This window comes from Gallinula chloropus (assembly GCF_964237585.1).
Source record: "Gallinula chloropus genome assembly, chromosome: 3".
In the NCBI taxonomy this organism is placed as follows: domain Eukaryota; kingdom Metazoa; phylum Chordata; class Aves; order Gruiformes; family Rallidae; genus Gallinula; species Gallinula chloropus.
The window spans coordinates 77412681-77433473 of record NC_140087.1 but is presented as its reverse complement, the minus strand read 5'-3'; the positions used below and the strand labels follow the sequence as shown (position 1 = coordinate 77433473).

The following is a 20793-nucleotide window of genomic DNA, read 5'->3' as shown; positions in this document are numbered from 1 at the left end:
AAGCAGAATGCTGTGAGAAATGGTGCCAAAGGCTTTGCTGAAGTCCAAGTACACAACATCCACAGCCTTCCCCTCGTCCACTAAACAGGTCACCTTGTCATAAAGGGCAATCAGATTAGTTTGGCAGGACCTGCCAAATCTTCTGCCCTTCATGCTGTGCCTCCACAACGTAACTTGTGGCACTCCCAATACCCAAAGTTCGTGCTGTTTTCAAACCTTATAAAATGTTCTTGTGTTTTTAGGACAGCATCTGAAAACTCCCTCATAATCATTGATGAGCTGGGAAGAGGAACTTCTACCTATGATGGCTTTGGCTTAGCATGGGCTATTTCAGAACACATTGCTAGCAAAATTCGTGCTTTCTGTATGTTTGCTACACATTTCCATGAGCTGACAGCTCTTGCTGACCAAGTGCCAACAGTGAATAACCTGCATGTTACCGCTCTGACAAGTGATGACACCCTGACGATGCTTTATCGTGTCAAGGAAGGTAAGGCTGTGTCATGGGGGTGACCAGGGTAGACTTTATTTTGCACTAAGAGGAAGAAATATTAATGGAGGAGACATAAAAAGATACTTTGTGTGTTGTAGTCTAGGGTTTATAACAGTCATGTTCCATAGAGCATGTGTTGGGGATTCTTTGTGAAGACTTCTTGGTTATTTCTGCTGCTCAAAGTCCATGCTTTTGAGGTCTTTTACTTCAAAGAAGAGCAGAAAGATTCAAAAAGATTCTTTTATATTTACCTAAGGCACACATTTTAACCTGCTACTGTCTTGGTTTTAATTTTCATTTTGAAAGAAAGTTAGTTTTGCTGGATCATATATAAAAGTTCCTGAACTGTTCATTTAAAAGAGAAGAGTGTAACTTTTATATGCTGACAGCTTTTAATAATGTCTGTTTCATTGTAATAAGGCTTAATTATTGAAGAAAGATGTTGCCCAATCACGTGTTGAATTTTAGCAAATGGCATCATAGTAGAAGTAGTAGCCTGTTGTATTTAATCAAAATCCTTTAGTGGGTTCCTTTTGGTACTAAACTGAACAGTTATTAGTTGAGCATAAATTTAATCCATTAACCACAGTAAGTGGTTTCTCCTGCTTCTTCATATCCTTGTGCTTCTCTATGTCTGTATTTGCTCCCCCTCTCTGCAGCAGGAGCCTGTGTTAGATAAAGTGGGCATGTGTGACTTTTGCAAGGTATGGTCATTCATAGAATCACAGACTGGTCTGGGTTGGAAGAGACCCCAAGGATCAGAGAGTTCCAACCCCCCTGCCACAGGCAGGGACACCAACCTCCAGGCCTGGATCTACACAAGGTTGCTCGAGGCCCCACCCAAGCTGGCCTTGAACACCTCCAGGGATGGGGCATCCACCACCTCTCTGGGCAGCCTGTTCCAGCACCTCACCACTCTCTGTGTAAAGAACTTCCCCCTAATATCTCATCTAAACCTTCCTTCCTTTAGCTTCAATCCATCCCCCCTTGTGCTGCCAGTGTCTGCCCTTTTAAAAAGCTGATTACCCTCCTCTTTCTCTGCTCCCTTGAGAGACTGGAAGGCTGCAATGAGGTCCCCCCCTGCAGCCTTCTCTTCCCCAGGCTGAACAAGCCCAGCTCCCTCAGCCTCTCTTTGTAGGGGAGGTGCTCCAGCCCTCTAATCATCCTTGTGGCCTCCTCTGAACCTTCTCCAACAGTTCCACATCCTTCTTGTATTGGGGGCCCCAGATCTGGACACAGTGCTCCAGATGGGGCCTGACAAGGGCGGAGTAGAAAGGGACAATCCCCTCCCTGTCCCTCTGGCCACCCCTCTTCTGATGGAGCCTAGAACACCACTGGCCTTGCGAGCTGCAAGAGCACACTGCTGGCTCATGTTAAGTTTCTCATCCACCCTGACAGCCAGGTCCTTCTCATCAGGGATACTCTGAAGGAGTCTGTATATGTCTGGGACTTATCTGGTCCAAGTGCTTTTATGGCTTACTCATTTAATTGCAAACTCTACAGTGACTTTTGTTCCCTAAGAGCATTTCAGTTTAGTTTCCACCTCTGGACTTAAGACTGTGATTTTAAAATGTGAGCAGAATATTTTTGCACCTTAAGTTCACTTAGAAAAAGAAAATCAAAATGTATTTTTGAATTCCACAATGAAGGAATGAGTGAGATGACACTCAGATGGCTGTTTCTGTATAACATTTGGCTATACCATCTTAAATAAGGAACAGCTATTTGAGGACTTCAGCTGTTGTCTTTACTAAGTATGGCCCACTCTTGTTGAGGCTAAGGAGATAGTCCTTGTCTCACATCCCAGGTCCTGGTGACTGATGTTTATATCTTTTCAGTTTAGGATTTAATGTCAGAGGTGCAGTTGCTGATCCTCATTCTTCATGTTAAGAGCTGGCATACATTGTTCTGAAATTAATCTGTTATGCTGTCTGGTTATTAATTATTGCTGTTATGCTTTTAAAGATAATTTTCATCACCTTCATAGGATATCATCCTATCTTCAGGTAATTGAGAAGTGTCTTTGTTATCGCCTGATTTGAGCCTCAGATGATACCCATGCTAATTCTGTGACACTACTAATGGACTATTTCTTACTCATTTCTTCTCATTTTAAATCCATGGAATTACTTCATCTCTTGTACTTCAATTACTTGTTTAACCACTTCTGATTTTGTCTCTACCTGTGGATATAGTCTGGCTTCCAGGTACTTTTCTGCAAAGCCAGGAGTCCACTCTGAACATGAGGAATCAAAGCATGGCCAGAGGTACTGCTGTCTGTGGCTCTACTCAGAATCTACTGGTTAGAAAAATCTCTGGCTGCTGCGGTATTATTTCTCTTAACTCTGCATCCTTGTCTCTTTAGAGCTTTATTCCTTAGAAATGGCCTCTGTTCTCCCCTGTTGATGCACTTTTCCTTGGCAACATCCAGCTTCTGAGTACTGGTCCAGCATGCTGTGGCCCAGTACCCAGCATGATCCCATGGAGGGGCAGTGCCTGTGGTTTTTCTGTATTTCCCACCTTCTCCAGCACGTGTTGAGCTGCTTCCAACAAGTAATTGTTCAGAGCCCTCTGGGTGTCTTGCTCAAATCAGTGCTTAAAATAAGACTTGGTGTGCATGGGGACTGAAGGGAAGTGTGGTCATAAACTGCTGCAAGTGTGCATTGAAATGATGCGTATTTTCAGTGCAGCACGAGCTGGCAATGTATGCTGTCTTCAAAGAAGCCATCTGGAGGTGCCTTGAGTACTTGAATTGCAGAGGGGAAGTAACATGTCCTAAATTTAAACCTTCTAATAGCTAAGTCCTTTGGAATAGCAACTCTTACAATAAAAATCTTGATATTCCCCAGATAGTTGGGTGAACTCTCTGTCTTCAGTCCCTCCTCTCTCATTTTTCTAACCAGTATTAGCTCACCCGTTCTGGTCCTGGTGAACACTTCAGAAGCCTGGTTTCATATTGTTTTTTTCAACCAGCTTTGCAATTTTTAGCCATACACATCTTTTCTTTGTACACACAATGTCTTTTCATTTAATCTCTTCGAAGTGCTGTTGACCATAGACACAGCATAGTTTTTACTATCTGCCTGCTTAAGCCTCTGTCAGATGGGATACAAAAATCTGATATCTTCATCTTAAAGCACCTGGTCTCAAACTGGATGGATTTCATCTAAGATTTTGCATTTACTATTGTGCTCTTTCCCTTTTGAAAGAGTTGGTGTTCAGGCAAGGATGAGAGTGTAGGCAGCTCGGATACAGCTGTGTTTTGAAACAAATAACAGGTTTAATGTCATTTGAAATCACAGAATCACGAGGTTGGAAAAGATTTTAAGATCATCGAGTCCAACTGTTCCTGTCCTGTGCTAAACCATATCCCTAAGTACCTCATCTACCCATCTGTTAAACACACCCAGGGATGGTGACTCAACCTGCGCCCTGGGCAGCCTGTTCCAGGCCCTGACAACTCTTTCAGTGAAGGATTTTTTCCTAACATCTAATCTGACCCTGCCCTGGCACAGCTCAGTGCCATTTCCCCTTGTCCTATCTCCTGTCACCTGGCTGAAGAGACCATCGCCCACCTCTCTACACCCTCCCTTCAGGTAGTTGTAGGCAGTGATAAGGTCTCCCCTCAGCCTCCTCTTCTCCAGGATAAACATCCCCAGCTCCCTCAGCTGCTTCTCACATGATTTGCCCTCCAGCCCCTTCCCCAGCCTGGTTGCCCTTCTCTGGACTCGCTCCAGGGCCTCAATGTCCTTCTTATGGTGAGGGGCCCAGAACTGGACCCAGCACTCAAGGTGCAGCCTCACGGGGGCACAATCACCTCCCAGACTTGCTGGCCACACTATTTCTGATACAAGCCAGGGTGCCATTGGCCTTCTTGGCCACACTGCTGGCTCATATGTATAACTAAATCCGAAATGCATCATCCCTTTCTTCATACTTCAAGAGTGTGACAGAATCAGTGGAAGAAGAGACACAGAAAGTACTGCTCTCCAGGCCTTTCTGCTCAGGACTCTCAACAGAGACCTGAGTTAGCTTTGTGTCTGCAGACAGTGTTTTTAAAATAGAATCAGGAAAACTATTTTCTGCTTAAAAATCTTAATTTCCTTTAAAAAACCTGAGAGATTACAAGGTTAATAAACCAGAAAAAAAAATCTAAATGCTAAGCTTTCCTTTAGCTGTTCTTCAGTTACCTGGCATTTAATAGATGTTTAGTTACATTTCATTTTACATGTATAATTAATTTATTCATCATTCCTTACTGGAGACCAGAATTAAAAGGATGTAGTAATATTTTTGGGTGGTCAATTGGAATTATGGTAATGTAAGTGAATGGAGCTGATGGATTGTACCAGAGTGCTTTTTATACTGAAGTGAGAATTATTTTATGAGACTGAGCAATTATGAGGTGGGTTTTTTCTTCAACCAAATGTTATAAACAGTGTATTAAATGAAGTAAGTGTGAATTTGAAGGTTTTTGGTATAATTAAAGATGACTCCTGGAGACGAAGGAGTTAGGTGGTACTGACACAGAGGAGGAAGATGATTGAGAATAAGACATTTTAAAAATAGGTTTTTGTTTGCATGTGCACAAATGCAAAAAAAAAGTGAGAGAGAAATACAAAAGAATTAAATAAAAGGTGCAAATTGTGGTATTCTACAGGCTGTGAAGTACGTCAAATAATGTTTTTTATTAATTTCATTCAAATACTGGAGGGAAATTCTTTCTGTTTGAAGAGCTTTCCCTTTCTGCCTGAAGTAGTTTTGGAGCTCTGCAATTAACTGCTCTGAGAGAGCTTCATTAAGTAAGAGTATGTTCTTTAGACTGTGTTATAATAAGAGTATGTTCTTTAGGCTGTATTATCCTGTGTATTTCAAATGGCAAATCAGAAAATGTCCCACACTTACTTCTTCAGAACAGAGAATTATCACAGGTTTGTTCATATGATCTTTATATAGCTGCATTTTCTTGAGAATTCTTCACTGGTTGTTTTTCTCTGCATCCAGGTGTTTGTGACCAGAGTTTTGGAATACATGTAGCAGAGCTGGCAGCTTTCCCAAAACATGTGATAGAAAATGCAAGAGAGAAAGCGTTGGAGCTGGAGGAGTTTCAAAACATTGGCAAGTCTAAGGAATCTGAAGGAGAACCACCAGCCAAGAAAATCTACAGAGAAAGAGAGGTTTGCTAACAGGAATGCTTTTATAAATTTGTTTAGCTGGCATAGCCCAAGTAAAAATGCTTTTAGGATTCAGATTCCCCCAAAGCTTGAGGATAACTAACTCATAATCTCATTTTTTCCATAACAAAACGTCTTAGCTATGAAGTTCATTAGGAGTTGAAGAGTTGTTCAAGGATAGTGGGTTTTGATTTTGATTCATTCAGGTTAACATAGGCAAGAATCTTACCCAAAAACAGAGTGGTGAGAATTAAACTATTTTTTTTTTCTTAAAGAATAATGATCTTGGTATGACTTGCATAGAACTGGAGTCATGCAAGGGACCATGCCTCTTGCTGTCCTGTGTAGCTTCCTTTATGCTGTGAGAAAAGCCAGAGCTTTGCATTCACTGCTTTTGTTGGCTACTTAGTTTATGTGCAGTATTTCTTGTGACTTAGGCTGCAGCTTCTATATTAATTGCTGTTAAAATTATTTTTGGCTCTGCAGGTGGCTTGCACCTGGTTTTGCTTCCCCTTATTTGAGGGCTCATTAGTGCTGGTTACTTGATGCTCAATGTGAACATGTTCAGATCTGTTTACATCAGAGAGAAACTGAGTACACACCCTTAGGTGGTCTTCCATGTCCCATCAGCACTGAGACATCTCATTAGCTGATCACATTGAAGGGCACAGGAGTTTGGACCTGGAATGTCTGACTTAGGGATGTCATAAAGCTCTTCCCACCTCACATGTGGATATTGTAGCTTGGTTCTCCACTCACCTGAGAAATAAAATGCCCCTTGCCTTTGCACAGCCTTCAAGCACAAGTTGAGCATAGATCTGACTGTGCCTACATTGCATAATACAGTGGTGCAAAGCCATTTAAGTGAACTGTTTTTTCTCTTCTCTCTTCACTTTCTCTTAAAAGAAGCTTTATTAGCAGGTAAAGGAAAGCAATAGTTTGCAGGAAGCTCTTTCAGAATAGCCAATGTGTCTTGAGGCTGGATTAGGAGTCCTTGCAGTGACACCTGTTGCAGCCTCCTAGGAAATCCACGTGCTGCTTTATGACTTGCAATGACAGGTTGTCCTTGCTGCATGTATGTACATCTGCTCACAGGTCTTAGTTCTGTGTCCCAGCAGTTGGCCTGAAAATTTGCAGCATTATAACTCGTCTCCTCCTAAACATCAGTGGCATTCTTGGTAATACTCCCATATGTGGAAGGCTTGAGTGTTAGTCCAGATCCAAAGCAGCATTTTCTGCATTTAAAAAGCCTTTGCTCTAGACAGAAGCTGTTACTCTGTTTTCAGTTTCTGAGGTCTGCTGCATTTGTTCCTGGCTTAATAAGTGGATCTGACCAGTCCTATTTTTAGTGCCAGGAGGTTCCCCCCTCCAGCTACCTCAACTGCAACCCTATTACCTTTCCTTTCCCAGCTTGCTGGGTATCATGGTGAAAGATTTTTTTGGATCTGGCTGTGTAGTTTTGACTTGGTGTAAATGAAATTGATGTGGCAAATGCATCTGACAAACACAGCGTTGCGTTTTATTCCTGGGTATTTCAGGAATATGTAATATTTCCTAAACTCTCTGGTCAGTAGAATGACAGAGCTTTAGATTGGTCTCACCCAGACAGTTTGTCAGCCTTTGACCTCGTGTTGAGAGGGAAGAGCATGCTGTTCCAAGTTTTTTTGAGACTTCTCTAGAAACACACTGCATTAATCTGAAATAATAAAACTAGAAAGCAGTGTAGTTGTCATCTAAAATGCAGAATGGAGAGGACCAGGCAAAATTCTGTATTCCGGGAAAATGATGTCTAATACAGGGATTCTGAATACTGTACAGGGAAATGTTTGTTCTTGTTATTCAAATGAGATTGTTTGGAAGTTCCACTTTGCCTGTTTGTGTAAAAGCATATGCATAAAGCTTAATTATCATCTTCTCTCCTTGGTGACAGCAACTCTCCAGTTGCTTGGTTACAATTTCTTCTTTCCTTTTGCTTATTGAAACATTGGTTTTTATGTACAGTTCCACCAAAAAGTAACTACTTTGGGAAATGTGGCCACTCTGATGCTGTTACTGCTGGCAGCCCTCACCTAACGTTTTTGCATGAGGGAATTAAATGTGGAACATGTATAAGAGCTCTCAAAATTACTATATTTCTCCTTATCAACTGATTCTTTTTGCTCTTGGATTGAAAGGGGAAAGAATTCCAGGCACAACAGGAAAACTGGATTGTTCTGGTGTTGAGCACATGATAACAAGTGCAAAAATACCCGTGGTTTTTGCCTGCAGAAAGTTTCTGGTGATGAATAATACTTTGTATCTCTGGGGAATTTGGTAGAATGCTGCTTGCAATCTAAACAGCCTTTCTGTTTTCTTTTCCTCCCTCCTTTTCAGGAAGGTGAAAAGATAATTCAGGATTTTCTTTGTCAAGTCAAAGCATTGCCCTTGACAGATATGTCAGAAGAAGACATCAAAATCAAGCTGAAACAGTTGAGGAATGATGTGTTGGCAAAGAACAACAGTTTTGTGAATGAAATCATTTCCCGAACAAAACTTACATCATGAAAGGTGTGAGAACAGGATACAGCTCTTGGAGCATGTTTTACATTGCAAAAACCATCATTTTCTTGTCTTGTCAGTTTTTTGCTTTGATACTTGTACTGATTTATGTAGGCATTTTTTTCCTTGGATTGTAATTATTTTTGTATGAAATTCTGAGCACGTTATGTGCCAGGTTCCTGCTTTAGTCTTCATTGTGTTTCTTTTAGAAGTTTTCAATAAAATGCTTTTTTTCAGTATTGAGAGAATTACTGTCCAAACAAACCACGTAGTATTTTACTGGGAAATGTGCTGGGAAGTGTAACGATTGAGATGGCATAAAACTACCACAGTAGTAGCAGTGCTTTGGCAAAAGCTTTGTCCTGAGCCATGATGCTGATTTTATATGATGCAATTACATGAATCCAGCAAAGTTTTAGTAACACCACATTAGGAATTCATTAGGAAAAAAGCATCTAATTAAAAAGATTGGTCATAAAATAAGTTTGTTGCATGTTTGCCTGCTTGCAGCTTGGGGCCTGGGGTAAGAGTTGTTGGGAGTTTTTGTGTGGATGGGAATGCTCGAGTCAAATACACTACAGGCCAGCTGTTCATAGAATCACAGAATGGTCTGGGTTGGAAGGGACACCAAGGATCAGAGAGTTCCAACCCCCCTGCCACAGGCAAGGACACCAACCTCCAGGCCTGGATCTACACAAGGTTGCCCAGGGCCCCATCCGACCTGTCCTTGAACACCTCCAGGGATGGGGCACTCACCACCTCTCTGGGCAGCCTGTTCCAGCACCTCACCACTCTCTGTGTAAAGAACTTCCCCCTAATATCTCATCTAAACCTTCCTCCCTTCAGCATCAATCCATCCCCCCTTGTGCTGCCAGTGTCTGCCCTTTTAAAAAGCTGATTCCCCTCCTCTTTCTCTGCTCCCTTGAGGGACTGGAAGGCTGCAATGAGGTCCCCCCCCGCAGCCTTCTCTTCTCCAGGCTGAACAAGCCCAGCTCCCTCAGTCTCTCTTCATGCCCAAGTGTTGGTAACTCTTGCGTGTTTTGGTGGGTTTGTAAGGTAAGCAGAGGGTGGGGTGAAGTTACAGTTTAACTGGAACTTCTGAGTTGGTCATTGTGAGGTCTGTCTATGAAGAAAGAACTCCTTTATTTTTATGTGATGGGCTTCTCACACTGAGGCAGTTTGAAAGCATGCAGATACAAGCTTATATTCTCTTTAAAATTTAACATTTTAAATTGCAGCAGCTCATGAACAGTTCACCTATATTTAAAATTGTCAGTGTTGACAATTGGGGAAAAAGTGTAGATTCTAGGAATAAAATCATGCTGGAGATGCCATTCAAACCTGCTGTGTTCAGAGATTGCATTGATGGGTGTGTGCTCGAGGCAGCACTGCTGCTGTGAAAGCTCTGCTACAGCTCTACACTAGGAGTTAATGTGTTGCAGTGCTCTGTGTTTAAACATTCCAACAATAGTTGTATAAAAAGAAGGAAAGATGTGGTCAACTTGCTGTCAGGTAACATTTGTAGTTAGGCTAGGTACGCTTTGCAACAGAAGGAAAGGTTTTTTGAGGGGTCTGTGTTCTGCATAATACCTTTTGGGGCTTTAAATTAGAACATGTTCTACATAGAAAGGCAAAAATAGAGTTGGGTTTACAAACAGCACAAGTGGTACGTGTCTTTGGGAGCTGTGTCTGTAAAGTGTGGGAATGGAAGAATCTTACATAAAGTAAGATTCAGCCTTGAGAAAAGAAGACTGAGGGGGGAATCTGATCAATGTTTATAAATATCTCAAGTGTGGGACACAGGGAATCAGCCAACCCCTTTACAGTGGTCTGTGGGGACAGGACAAGGGGCAATGGCCCCAAGTTGGAGCACAGGAAGTTCCACACCAATATGTGGAAGAACTTTTTCAGAGTGAGGGTGACAGAGCCCTGGGACAGGCTGCCCAGGGGGGTGTGGAGTCTCTCTCTCTGGAGATATTCAAGACCTGTCTGGATGCCTCCCTGTGCGACCTGTCTTAAGGAACCTGCTTTGTCAGGGAGGTTGGACCTGATGATCTCTGGAGGTCCCTTCCAACCCCTACAATTCCGTGATTCTGTAATGGAAAATAGAGCTGGTTTTGCATTTTCAATTGGTTTAAGCACAAGCTATCCAAAATACAGAGTTATACATAAAATAGACAATGAGAAATAATTTAGGGCATTGCATACTGCAATGATGCACAATTTGTATTGGATCAAACTGGTTTAACTGTTGCTAGAAATGGGAAGTTCTTGTTGGGGACTGAAATGGCCCAGTACTTAAAGCCTCTCCTTACACGCGCCAAGATGTCTGTGTTCTGACCAAAGGTGCCTCTTGCTCAGTCTCCTGTCCCTAACCCTGGTAACAGGCATAAAGTTGTGGATGGCTTTGGACAGAATCACAGAATTGTAGGGGTTGGAAGGGACCTCAAGAGATCATTGAGTCCACCCCCCCTGCCAAAGCAGGTTTCTCCATGTCCCACACTTGAGATCTTTATGAACATTGATCAGATCCCCTCTCAGTCTCTTTTTCTCTAGGCTGAACAGTTCCAGTTCCAGCTCACTCAGCCTTTCCTCGTAGGGGAGATGCTCCAGGCCTTTAATCATCTTCATAGCCCTCCCTTGGACTCTCTCCAGGAGATCCCTGTCTTTTTTATACCAGGGAGCCCAGAACTGGAGACAATACTCCAGGTGGGGCCTGACCAGGGCAGAGGAGCTCTCTTCCAGGAACTTCTCAGTTTCCCCCTTGTCCCTGCGTGAGTTTTCAGTGCATGCAGCACTCTTAGCTGAGGAGCTCATCAGTGAGCTGCCACCTGCAAGTGGGACCACTGCTTTGCTTTAAACCCAACTCCCTAATTTAATTTAGGGCCTCTTGTTAATTCTTTAACTGTTGCCTCTTTCTGCTCTGGACGTGGTGTGTCTGTGTGTCTGCAGCATGCTGAAGGCAGGCTGCTGTTATTTTTGTGTTGCAGTAGGAGGCCAATAGAGTCCCCCCTGTGTAACGAGACTTGCCCATCCCTGGGGCTGAAAGCAGCACCCAGGAGTGATGGGGTACCCTTACAGCACCAGCTCTGCGCTTCAAAAGGGAATTATGCATCCACCACAAAAAATATTCTGTTTCTCTCTTGCCTGTCAACACTCCAGAGGAAGAAAGGTGCAAGTTAGGAGGATTTTTAAGCCTTCTCTTTATAAACTACTCTTGAACTATTTTCTCTTCTACACTATGCTTCCTCCCCCCCTCTGAATGTTCTGCTGCTGCTGGATATAGGCAAGAGAGGACCAGGCAGAGTTCAGTCTCCATATGTCAGATGCTGCTCGCAAACTGGGTTACAGGTAGTGGGATTTCATGGGGTGGCTATTTTTAGTTGGTTCTAATTTAGCTTTTCGTTCAGAAACGTGCCTGTGAGAGGGGAGCAATTCTAGAACTTCTCTGGTTATTACAGACCTATGCCCAGGATGCAAAGATTATCAAAGCTTCAGAACAAAACACTGTAGCTGTTGAGTAGCAGTGAGGCCACTTACTGTGAGCCTTGAATAAAGGTGCAAGTTCCTCTTTGCTTGTTCACATAAGAAAGCTTGGCATTACTGCAGGTGGGGTCATCATGGTGCCATTCCTGTTCATCCAGAAGTTTCTTTATGGAGAAAACTGCTTTAGGTGGGGTAAAAGAAAAGAATGGACATGATCAAACACTGAAGGAATTATTTTCTTCTGATCACCTTATTATGGACCTCTTAGTGATTGGGAGCTCGACCTATTTGTGTGCAGGAGCAGCTGGTAGCAAGCCTGATGGGAAGATGCTGGGTTTGCCTGTTGCGTTGTGGTCAAAAGCAGGTGTGAGGTGCTTGGTGGTCAGCAGGCTCTAGTTAGGGCTGGAGGATTTGGGGATGAAGCTCAGAAGTGTAAGGAAGGTAGCCTGTCTCTGGCACTTGGCTCTGCCTACTTGCAGCTGTAAATGTTCATCTCGAAAGATAATGCAGTTGACAAGTGGCTCTGTGTCACTTTCCTCTGCTGGAGCGGAGGTAGGTGTGACATCAGGACACCACAGAGGTAGGTGTGACATTGGAACACCCCTGAGATGAGTCCTTGCCCGCTGTCAGATGACACGAAGCTGGCTTGAGGAGACTCAAGTTGGAGGAGATGCTGCCTTTCCAGCTCAGCTGAGGTCTGGAACCGCTTGAGCGGTTTGATTTGGTGCAAGGTTAGGATGCCAGTTTAAACTGGTTTTCATGGCATTTAATGAGCTTTCTAATATACAACCAGTGCATATGCTGAGAGATTCCTGTGGCTACAAACCAGTGTGACAATTGGTGTTACTTACTATTCTGCAGCATGACAGATTTATTTAAGGCATCAAGGGAGAGCAGTCGCTGCTCTGCATCCAAAGCAGTGTGAAGTCATGCACAGAATGCAGCTCGCTGACCTGAGAACAAGGAAGCCAAGCAGCCATAGGAACCTGAAGCCTTAAAAGACATCGGGAGATGTGCTGTCATAGAATCATAGGATCATAGAATTGTAGGGGTTGGAAGGAACCTCAAGAGATCATCGGGTCCAACCCCCCTGCCAAAGCAGCTCCCTAGGACATATCACTCAGAGAGGCATCCAGACGGGTCTTCAATATCTCCAGAGAAGGAGACTCCACACCCCCCTGGGCAGCCTGTCCCAGGGCTCTGTCACCCTCACTCTGAAAAAGTTCTTCCGCATGTTGGTGCGGAACTTCCTGTGCTCCAACTTGCAGCCATTGCCCCTTGTCCTATCCCCACAGACCACTGAAAAGGGGCTGGCTGATTCCCCCTGCATTCCCTGCTTAAGATAATTATAAACTTTAATTAGGTCCCCCCTTAGTCTTCTCAAGGCTGAAGAGTCCCAACTTACTCAGCCTATCCTCATAGGGCAGATGTTCCAGGCCACTAATCATCTTCATGGCCCTTCTTTGGACTCTCTCCAGGAGATCCCTGTCATCTCTGTGAGACAGCTGCAACCCTTGCAGGTACAACTCACTGCTCGATGCTGCCTGGTTGCTGAAAGAGCCTTGTTTGCAGTGGGATCTCCCATGTACTTGTTCCTCTCCCAGCATTGCAACCACCTTCACCACACTGTTGCCTTTCCTTTCCCTGCACCTGCCAGGGGTCTGCACAGTTCCTGTACATAGGGGAGCACCTTGCACTGCTAACAGTGTGTCTTCTGCAGCTATCAGCAAAGTCCTTCATCCTTTGTGTGGGGTTGGGACAGGGCTAGGTAAACACCTACGTGTGTATTCTCTCCTAAATCCAGTTCTGGTTATGACTAAGGCTTAGAGTTTAAACAAAAGTCTCTTAAAAGCCAATCCAGCTCAGTTTGGCAGGGCTGGTAGAGGGACATCCATGGTATGTGCTGCTTTGCCACTGAAGTTGCGAGGCAGCAACCTCTGCTGTTGAAGAGCAATGCAGCAATTTCTAGTTGTTCTCAGTGGCAGCCAGGACATACCCTCCTGACAGCGTGCCCGCCGCCGCCCCAACCAGCAGCGATAGCTGGACCTAAAGGAAACAAAACATAAAGTATATGGCAGGTTGTGTTTGCTCCAGCATCTGGAGCGAGTAGCACTTCTTCTGGAGGTGAGAAAATGTATTTGCTTTTTTGCTGTCGTGGAAAAAGGTGCCTTGGCACCTGGGTTGAGCTGCCGGATGCTCATGGCAGTTTCTGTAAGGATGTAATTGTTCTGTGCTCGTGGGGACAGCTGGAAAGCTGAGAACAGCTGTGCTGTCAACGTGAGCTGAGGCAAAAGCTCAGGTTAAATAGCCAGTGCTTATGACAACAGCTCTGCTGATCCAACTAGTCCTGTGGCGTCCTGCAAAGCCATTGCTTGTTCAAGGCAATGTGCTTGCACAGGGAGACGCTTCAATTTGCTCTTTTATTATTTCTTTTTCCCAGAAAGGAGACAACTGTCCCTGCGTGCTTCACTGGGGCCTCTGGCAGCAGCACCGACTGCCCTGTCAAACAGCAGACCTTCAGCCCAAGCAAGGGAGGGCTGTACAGATCATGTCGTCAGTCTGGTCCTGTCTCCAACCCACCACTGGACCAGGGGAGAGTGGGGACAGGAATGTGGGCAGCACTCCTAATGAGCACCTGTGCCTGCTCTACGTGGCTGGGTTACACTCAGAGATGTGGGGTTTCATAATAAGATTTTGAAATAACATGTCTTCTCCTGTCCTGCATCTTTCTATGCGTACAGAGAAATGGTATAAAACTTGAGGAAAATTGCCACCACTGTGGGCTTCAGACCAGAGATTTTTGGTCTTCTCAGCACCCCCACTGGTTCTCCTCACGAGGCTGTTCTCTCGTCACTGTGATGCCTCTGACAGCAGAAAGTCCAAGTCAGGAAACCTCTCTGTGCCCACCCAACACCACCCTGAGCTGCCAGGGGACTTGCTGTTTCCCATGCAGGTGCACCCAGGCTGGAGCTGCAGGGGGCTAGGGCCTAGCAAACCTGGCCTCCTGCTGTCCAGGGCCTGGGGTTTCAGCAACAAATTCCCTCCAAGGGATTAGCAGTCCCAGTTCTTCCAAGGAATGACAAGGCCTGTTGCCACGGTGGAAGCCTTGCGCATTTTAGGTGACCTTTGGGAATGTCCTTTAGAAACAATTCTCTCTGGTTATTTTCAGTAACACTTCCTCGTGTATTTCTCCTGTAGGTTATCAGTGACTTACATGGCCCTTCCTTGTTTTTCAGGGCTCCTATACAATGGCAAGTACTTTCCTTAGATTTTGATGTGATAATGAAAATGTAAAAATAAGAATTGAGCTGGATATAAGTGTTCAGCCCCCAAGTTACCAGCAAGATGATTCTGATACTGATTTCAGTGCAGATGTGCTGTACAAAGTCTGTTTTTCACCATGACTGGGGAAGGCAGCATCCTGGTTTCTATAACCACTGATTGCTGCTCTTCTTGCCTTGGGCAGCAATAGATTTGTCAGGCTCACGCTCTCTGCTTGCAGCAGGTCATCTCTCACATCTTCATTCTCCTGTGGCGTTGCTCATTCAATGCAGGGACACTGGGATGCGGTGTAACAATTGCACATTGGTAGCAATCAATGACGTTAAATAAAAGGCTGCCTGCTTTGCCTACATACCATCTAAACAGATGGGTATCAAAGTGTAAAAGGCTAGTGATCAAGGTGTGGGAACACAAGGAGGTGCACGTGAGCTGTGCAAGGTGCAGCCTCTTTCCATGGATATAGTACACGCTGAAACTCAAGCAGCAGCCCCCCCTCCAAGTTTAAAACCAAAACCAAGCCAGGTTCCTAACCTGCCTACTGTGCCTGAACCTGCTGAAGGGAACATTTTCATGCAAGTCCCAACCTTAGTGGCTTTGCAGCTTTGCCATGAGGGATGCTGGTCTCCTAGGATGCCAGATGTTGCACACATCAGTCATGGGGAGACAGAGAGCTCGGAGGTTACAGTAGGTATCTCATTACCTCACCAGGAACCAAAGCACCTAGTTCCACCTCCCTCCATGCAGCAAGCATGGGAGATGCCAGCACTGTTACTTAATTTTATGTTAGTTGTTGGTACCATAAGCCCTGCAAAACCAAACAACTGGAACAAATCCCACAGTGGGGCTGGGCTGTCAGGCAGCTCTGTGCTTCTCTGGTCTTGTATGAAACCTCAAGACTTCAAGAGTGGCTGCAGCAGTTGGAAGCAGCTACCTGGGGTATCTCTGGTAGTGCTGACTCTATGGCGTTGCCTCTTCTGGTGCAATTTGGGACCACCAGTGCCCAGCACAGGTTTTTATCTTTAAGGGCTCTAGAAGATGCTATTTCAGTGGTCCTTTGGCCACTAACGTTTTGTTCTAGTTACTACCTTTAGTTTAAGAGAGGTCATCTGAAACAACAAACAGCTATTTGAGGTTTCCCCAGAAGACAAGCAGCACTTATGAAGCAGGCTGCGGGCCGCTGGCACTATAAAACACTCCCATGGCTGGGTAGCTTCCTTCTGAGGGGATGTGGGATCTCCGCTGCCAGTGCTAAGGGTGCTGGGTGAACAGTGCTCTGCAGCTCCTGTGGGACCCCGGCTTGGACCTGTCTGCCCTGGTACAGCAAAGCTTGCTCTCAGTTCAACAAACCAGCAGCTAGAGCAGAGCTAAACTACCTCTAGCAGGCCCGAGTCCCACTCCTCATCTTGTGGCACACGTTTTCACCTATAGGAGCATTTTAATGGCATTTTTGGTTGGTTTGTTTGGGTTTTTTTGTTTTTTCTTCCCAGGAGGGAAATTAATTTGTGAAAGGGAAACCTCAGAGAAGCCCCTCGTTCTGTGCAGCAGGTGCTGGATTTCAAGCACGATGTATTATGGTGCAATGCTGGTTATGAGAAAACCACAGTGCTGTTTATCTTTCTGCTGTGCAGAGACACAGGATTAGCTGTCTGTAATCTCTCTTGTAAGAGATGTGCTCATCCGGTGTGAATTGGAGGAGCTGCATGAAGCAAATGGGTTTTTTTTCCCTGAGATTAGCCAGGCTGTTGCTTTGGCTCACAGATCCACACTAATGCTATTGTGCTCTTAGTAGTTCTCAGTGGCTTAATTTCTCTCTCTCTCTCTCAAGTGCAGTTTGTCTGTAGGTAAAAGTGTATTTTTCTTACAGAAAAACTGGAATCTGGTAAACGTGTTATACATTAGTATCGCAAAGTTTAGTCTTAGTGATTTTTAAGGGATTCCAGCCATTCAGTGAGACCTGGCTTCACTTAATGATTAGATCTTTGTTTATCCATATGCATATGTATCCTGGTTCTGGCCAGGCCAGAGGCAACCTCCCCAGGCAGCCAGCCCAGGTGAGCTGAGTTAACCTAGGCTGTTTCCACACCCCCTGACATCACTCCCCTATAAAAGGAGGCTGGTCAGGGATGGGTACTTCTGGGTGCCTCCAGGGTAGTCTGAGTGTGGCTGTTGGGGATGTCAGGTCAGTCTTGTCCTTCTGTGTTATCACTGGGTATGAGTGTTATTTGCTACAGGCCATTATTGTTCCGTTTTCACAGTGATTTTGTCAGTAAACTGTCCTTATCCCAACCGACAGAGGCTTTGGCTGTTGGTCCTGTAGGAGTGGGTGAGCAGCGTGTGGTGTTCAGTCACTGCTTGGGGCTTAACCACCACAGTCCTTTTTAATGCCAAAAGTGGGGCCCAAAGGGTTGGGATAATGATTGACCTGACCCAATTGTGTTAAAAAGCTGAGATAAATATTTTTATCATGGCTGTTCCAAGATGTGATGTCAACAGTGATGTTTTGTTCAATCACCTGTCTCTGGTATATGAACACACACCACCTTTATGCAATCCCTGTCCTGTTGTTTACCACCTCAGGGAGGGGATTCAGGGTTCTAATTTTGTTGTACTGTGTGATATCAATTCAGGACAAGATATCATCAGTGTTTGTCAGCCTCAGAGGGTATTTCTGTGTGGCGTTTCTGTCATTTCCATCTATTGGGCTACATAGCATTATTTAACAACCACTCTGAATTTATAGGGAAGATGGAGGTGATGTCATCTTCTTCCTTTTTTCCTTCAGGCTTGTTATAGCATCTTTTGAGAGCTTTGGGATCCCTGGGATGTTCAGACCAGTATGTGCCTGTTGCTTGCTCTGCTGAATGTCTTTCCTGACTTACATGCTACCAACAACTGTTTCAAGAATATTGTCAAGAGATCTTCCCTGGGGCTGAAGAGTCAGGGGTTGTACAGTGTATGTGAGAGTATGAAAAATACCTAGACAAGAATAACAGATCCATGGGCACTCTGGCTACCCAAACCTCAGAAACTGATGCTGTAGCTGAGCCAGAAAGAACTCTTACAATAGGCCAGAGTCAACTTCCCCAAGCAGCCAGCACAGGTGAGCTGAGTTAGCCTGGGCTGTTCCCACACCCCCTGACATCACTCACCCATAAGAGGAGCTGGTTGGGGAGGGGTGCTCCTCAGGGCCTCCAGGGGAGTTTGAGTGCTGTTGGGTCAGTCCCCCCTCTGTCGCGCCGCCCCTCTGTGTTATCGTTGGGTCAGTAAGGTATTCTTTACATTCAGAGCTCAAAGGCAGTGTGTGTGTAGAACTGTCCTTGGAAGTAGCCTGCCATCGACTTGGCACAGAGCTGATCTTCAACCTAACAGAGATTTGAGCATGTCTTTTGCTTTGGGTGTGATCAGGTGACTTGTAGGTATGGGAGAACACACCATGTCCTCCTCAGTGCATCTCTGAAGCTCCAGCCTGTACCACATGTGCAAACAAAGTGGGATGCTCTGGGGTGAGGGTGTGGAAGTAGCTTAATTTCAGGCTTCAGAGTCATCATCCCACAATGTTGAACTGCTGTGAACACCCAGCAATTACTCCTAGTTCCTGCTGTGGTTTGGAAGACCCTTAATGGGAACTGCTATTTGCTCTTGCTTTGTTCTTTAGGTAAGATTTTCTTGGTTAATTGGAAGAAAAAAAAAAGAGGAGGAAAGAGTAACTAGATGAACATGTGAAGCATGCACAGCCATGGCCCTCTTGACTTCTTAACAAAATCCTCATTGTAACTTACTGTAAATGCACCAATATGACCAAACAGAGTGGAGAGCAGGAGGGAATTCCACTAGCAAGCAGATGGTCATGGAGAGCAGGTCTCTCAGCAGCTCCTGGCAGAGGCAAGACCAGCACAGAGAACCTGAAACCATCTATATTAATTAAATTGGATGCTGATCTCCTATTGGACTATAACGAATTCCACTGCTTCAGAGCTGTAAGCCAGAAGTGAACACCATAGTGATGTCTCTGGCAAACGTATGGAAGATCCATTGCCCATCACTTGCTGCTCTTCCCAGAGTCAGAGGAGGTGGCACAATGTACCCATCGTGTAACTGAATGCCTGGCTGTATGGAAATGACCAGCCCCTTGTGTCCTACGTTTGCAGTGCTTCACCTAGATGTGTTGTGCAAGTGGGGCAGACCAGCCACGTGCACTAAATGATGTAGAGACCCCTCCTTTTGCATTTGTTTCCTCAGGCTTGCAGGGGCTAGTTTTCCTCCAGCTACTGCCTGTGATGAGCTGCACCCAGAGGCGTTATGGTCAGCTCACCATCCGAGGGGTTTGCCAATGCTGGCCATGTTTTCTGCTGGATGGTTTCACAGCTTTCCAGCTTGTCTTTGCCTGCTAGCATGGGGTGGCTGAGCTGCCCAAAGGACAGCAGGGGTTTAGCTGTCAGTCCAGTTTGGGTCTCCAGACTCGGTGCAGCCAGCACCTCCTCAAACCACACCCCTTCAAACCAGCCCTAGATGCTCTCAGGAAAGCACACTCAACATCCATCTCTGAACATCCATCTTCCTACTAGGGAAAAACAAGGATACCAGTGATCCCTGTTTCCAGTCGCTCAGCTGCTGATCAGGTCCTAGAATACTGCAAAAATAGAGCAATTGTGCTAAAAATAGCTTTTGTCCTCTGCAGAAGGGAGCACAGCTCTAGCACAGCTGCTCACCTGCGTGGCTTCAGAACGGCCGGGGGGCTCGCTCTGCTGAGATGTTATAAATAGAAAGCAGTTGCTCGTGGCTTTGACTGCAGGGTGGAACATGCTTGTTAGTGTAGGAGGTTCCTGTTAATCCTTTGAGACTTGTAAAAGTATTTACTGGCCTTCAGGGCTTCAGTTTGTTAGTTGGGTTGGCTCTATTCACAGTGTGTTACCCCCCTGTCCTTCCTCAAAGACTGCTGTCTCCTGTTCTTAGGTCTGCCTAAGTGTGATCCTAATCCAAACCAGGAAATACATTCTCAAAACTGGACAGCAACCACCTGGTCTGTGGAGAACAGAAGACAGCTAATGCATTTGACAGGGAGCTGAAAGAAACCTCCACAACCATCAGTCAAGGTGGTTCTGGAAAACCTTGCCACGTCTGCAGGGGTCCAGAGCCTTGCCTGGCTTTGAGATGCTACTGGACACCTTTGGTTGCTGAAGCAAAGGATGTCTGCAGGGGTCCAGAGCCTTGCCTGGCTTTGAGATGCTACTGGACACCTTTGGTTGCTGAAGCAAAGGATGCTCTTCTCTGCTTCTGCTGCCCTGCCGTGGGTCCCCACACACAGTGTGCTGCTTTGCACCGTATCAAGTATGTGTGCAAATGGGCAACCCCAAACCCCTCCAGTTTTAGTGCTGTGGGATTGGATAGAGAAAGAGGGAGGAGAGGATGAACTCATCCAGGAGGAGAGTGTGCTTGAACTGCGACTGTACAACTGGAGAACCGCAGGGTTTTCACTTCAGGTGCTTGATCCTGCTGCTATGGGAGTCAGTGGCAAAGCTTGCATCGACTGGAATGGAGTGGGACAAGGTCACTGTGCTCTTGTGCCAAGTTTTAATTCTTCCTCATACACTGAAAACACAAGCCCTGAAGCCTCTGAGGCTTCATCAACCCAAAGAGTGGGGCTGCAGCACCCCCTACCTAGGCTCTTGCTGCTGGTGGCCAGTGCAGAGACCAACATCAAAACTGGACATCGTTAGCATCTCAAGAGGCATCAGTCTTTAATTAGACACCAGGAGAGCTGTTGTATACCAGACCCCTTTATATCCACTGTCCTCTCATCTCTGTTTCTCCCTGACTTTG

At 45.3% G+C, this 20793-nt stretch overlaps 1 protein-coding gene across 1 annotated transcript in view; it reads left to right on the top strand.

Moving 5' to 3' along the window:
• MSH2 (mutS homolog 2) overlaps positions 1-8446 on the top strand; it is a 61288-nt gene extending 52842 nt beyond the window's left edge. Inside the window, exons 14-16 of the mRNA XM_084261314.1 lie at positions 243-490; positions 5498-5670; positions 8041-8446. Of these exons, the coding sequence (XP_084117440.1) occupies positions 243-490; positions 5498-5670; positions 8041-8211 (592 nt within the window). The 3' untranslated portion in view covers positions 8212-8446. The remainder of the gene's footprint in view (positions 1-242; positions 491-5497; positions 5671-8040) is intronic.
• The last annotated feature ends 12347 nt before the right edge of the window (positions 8447-20793 follow it).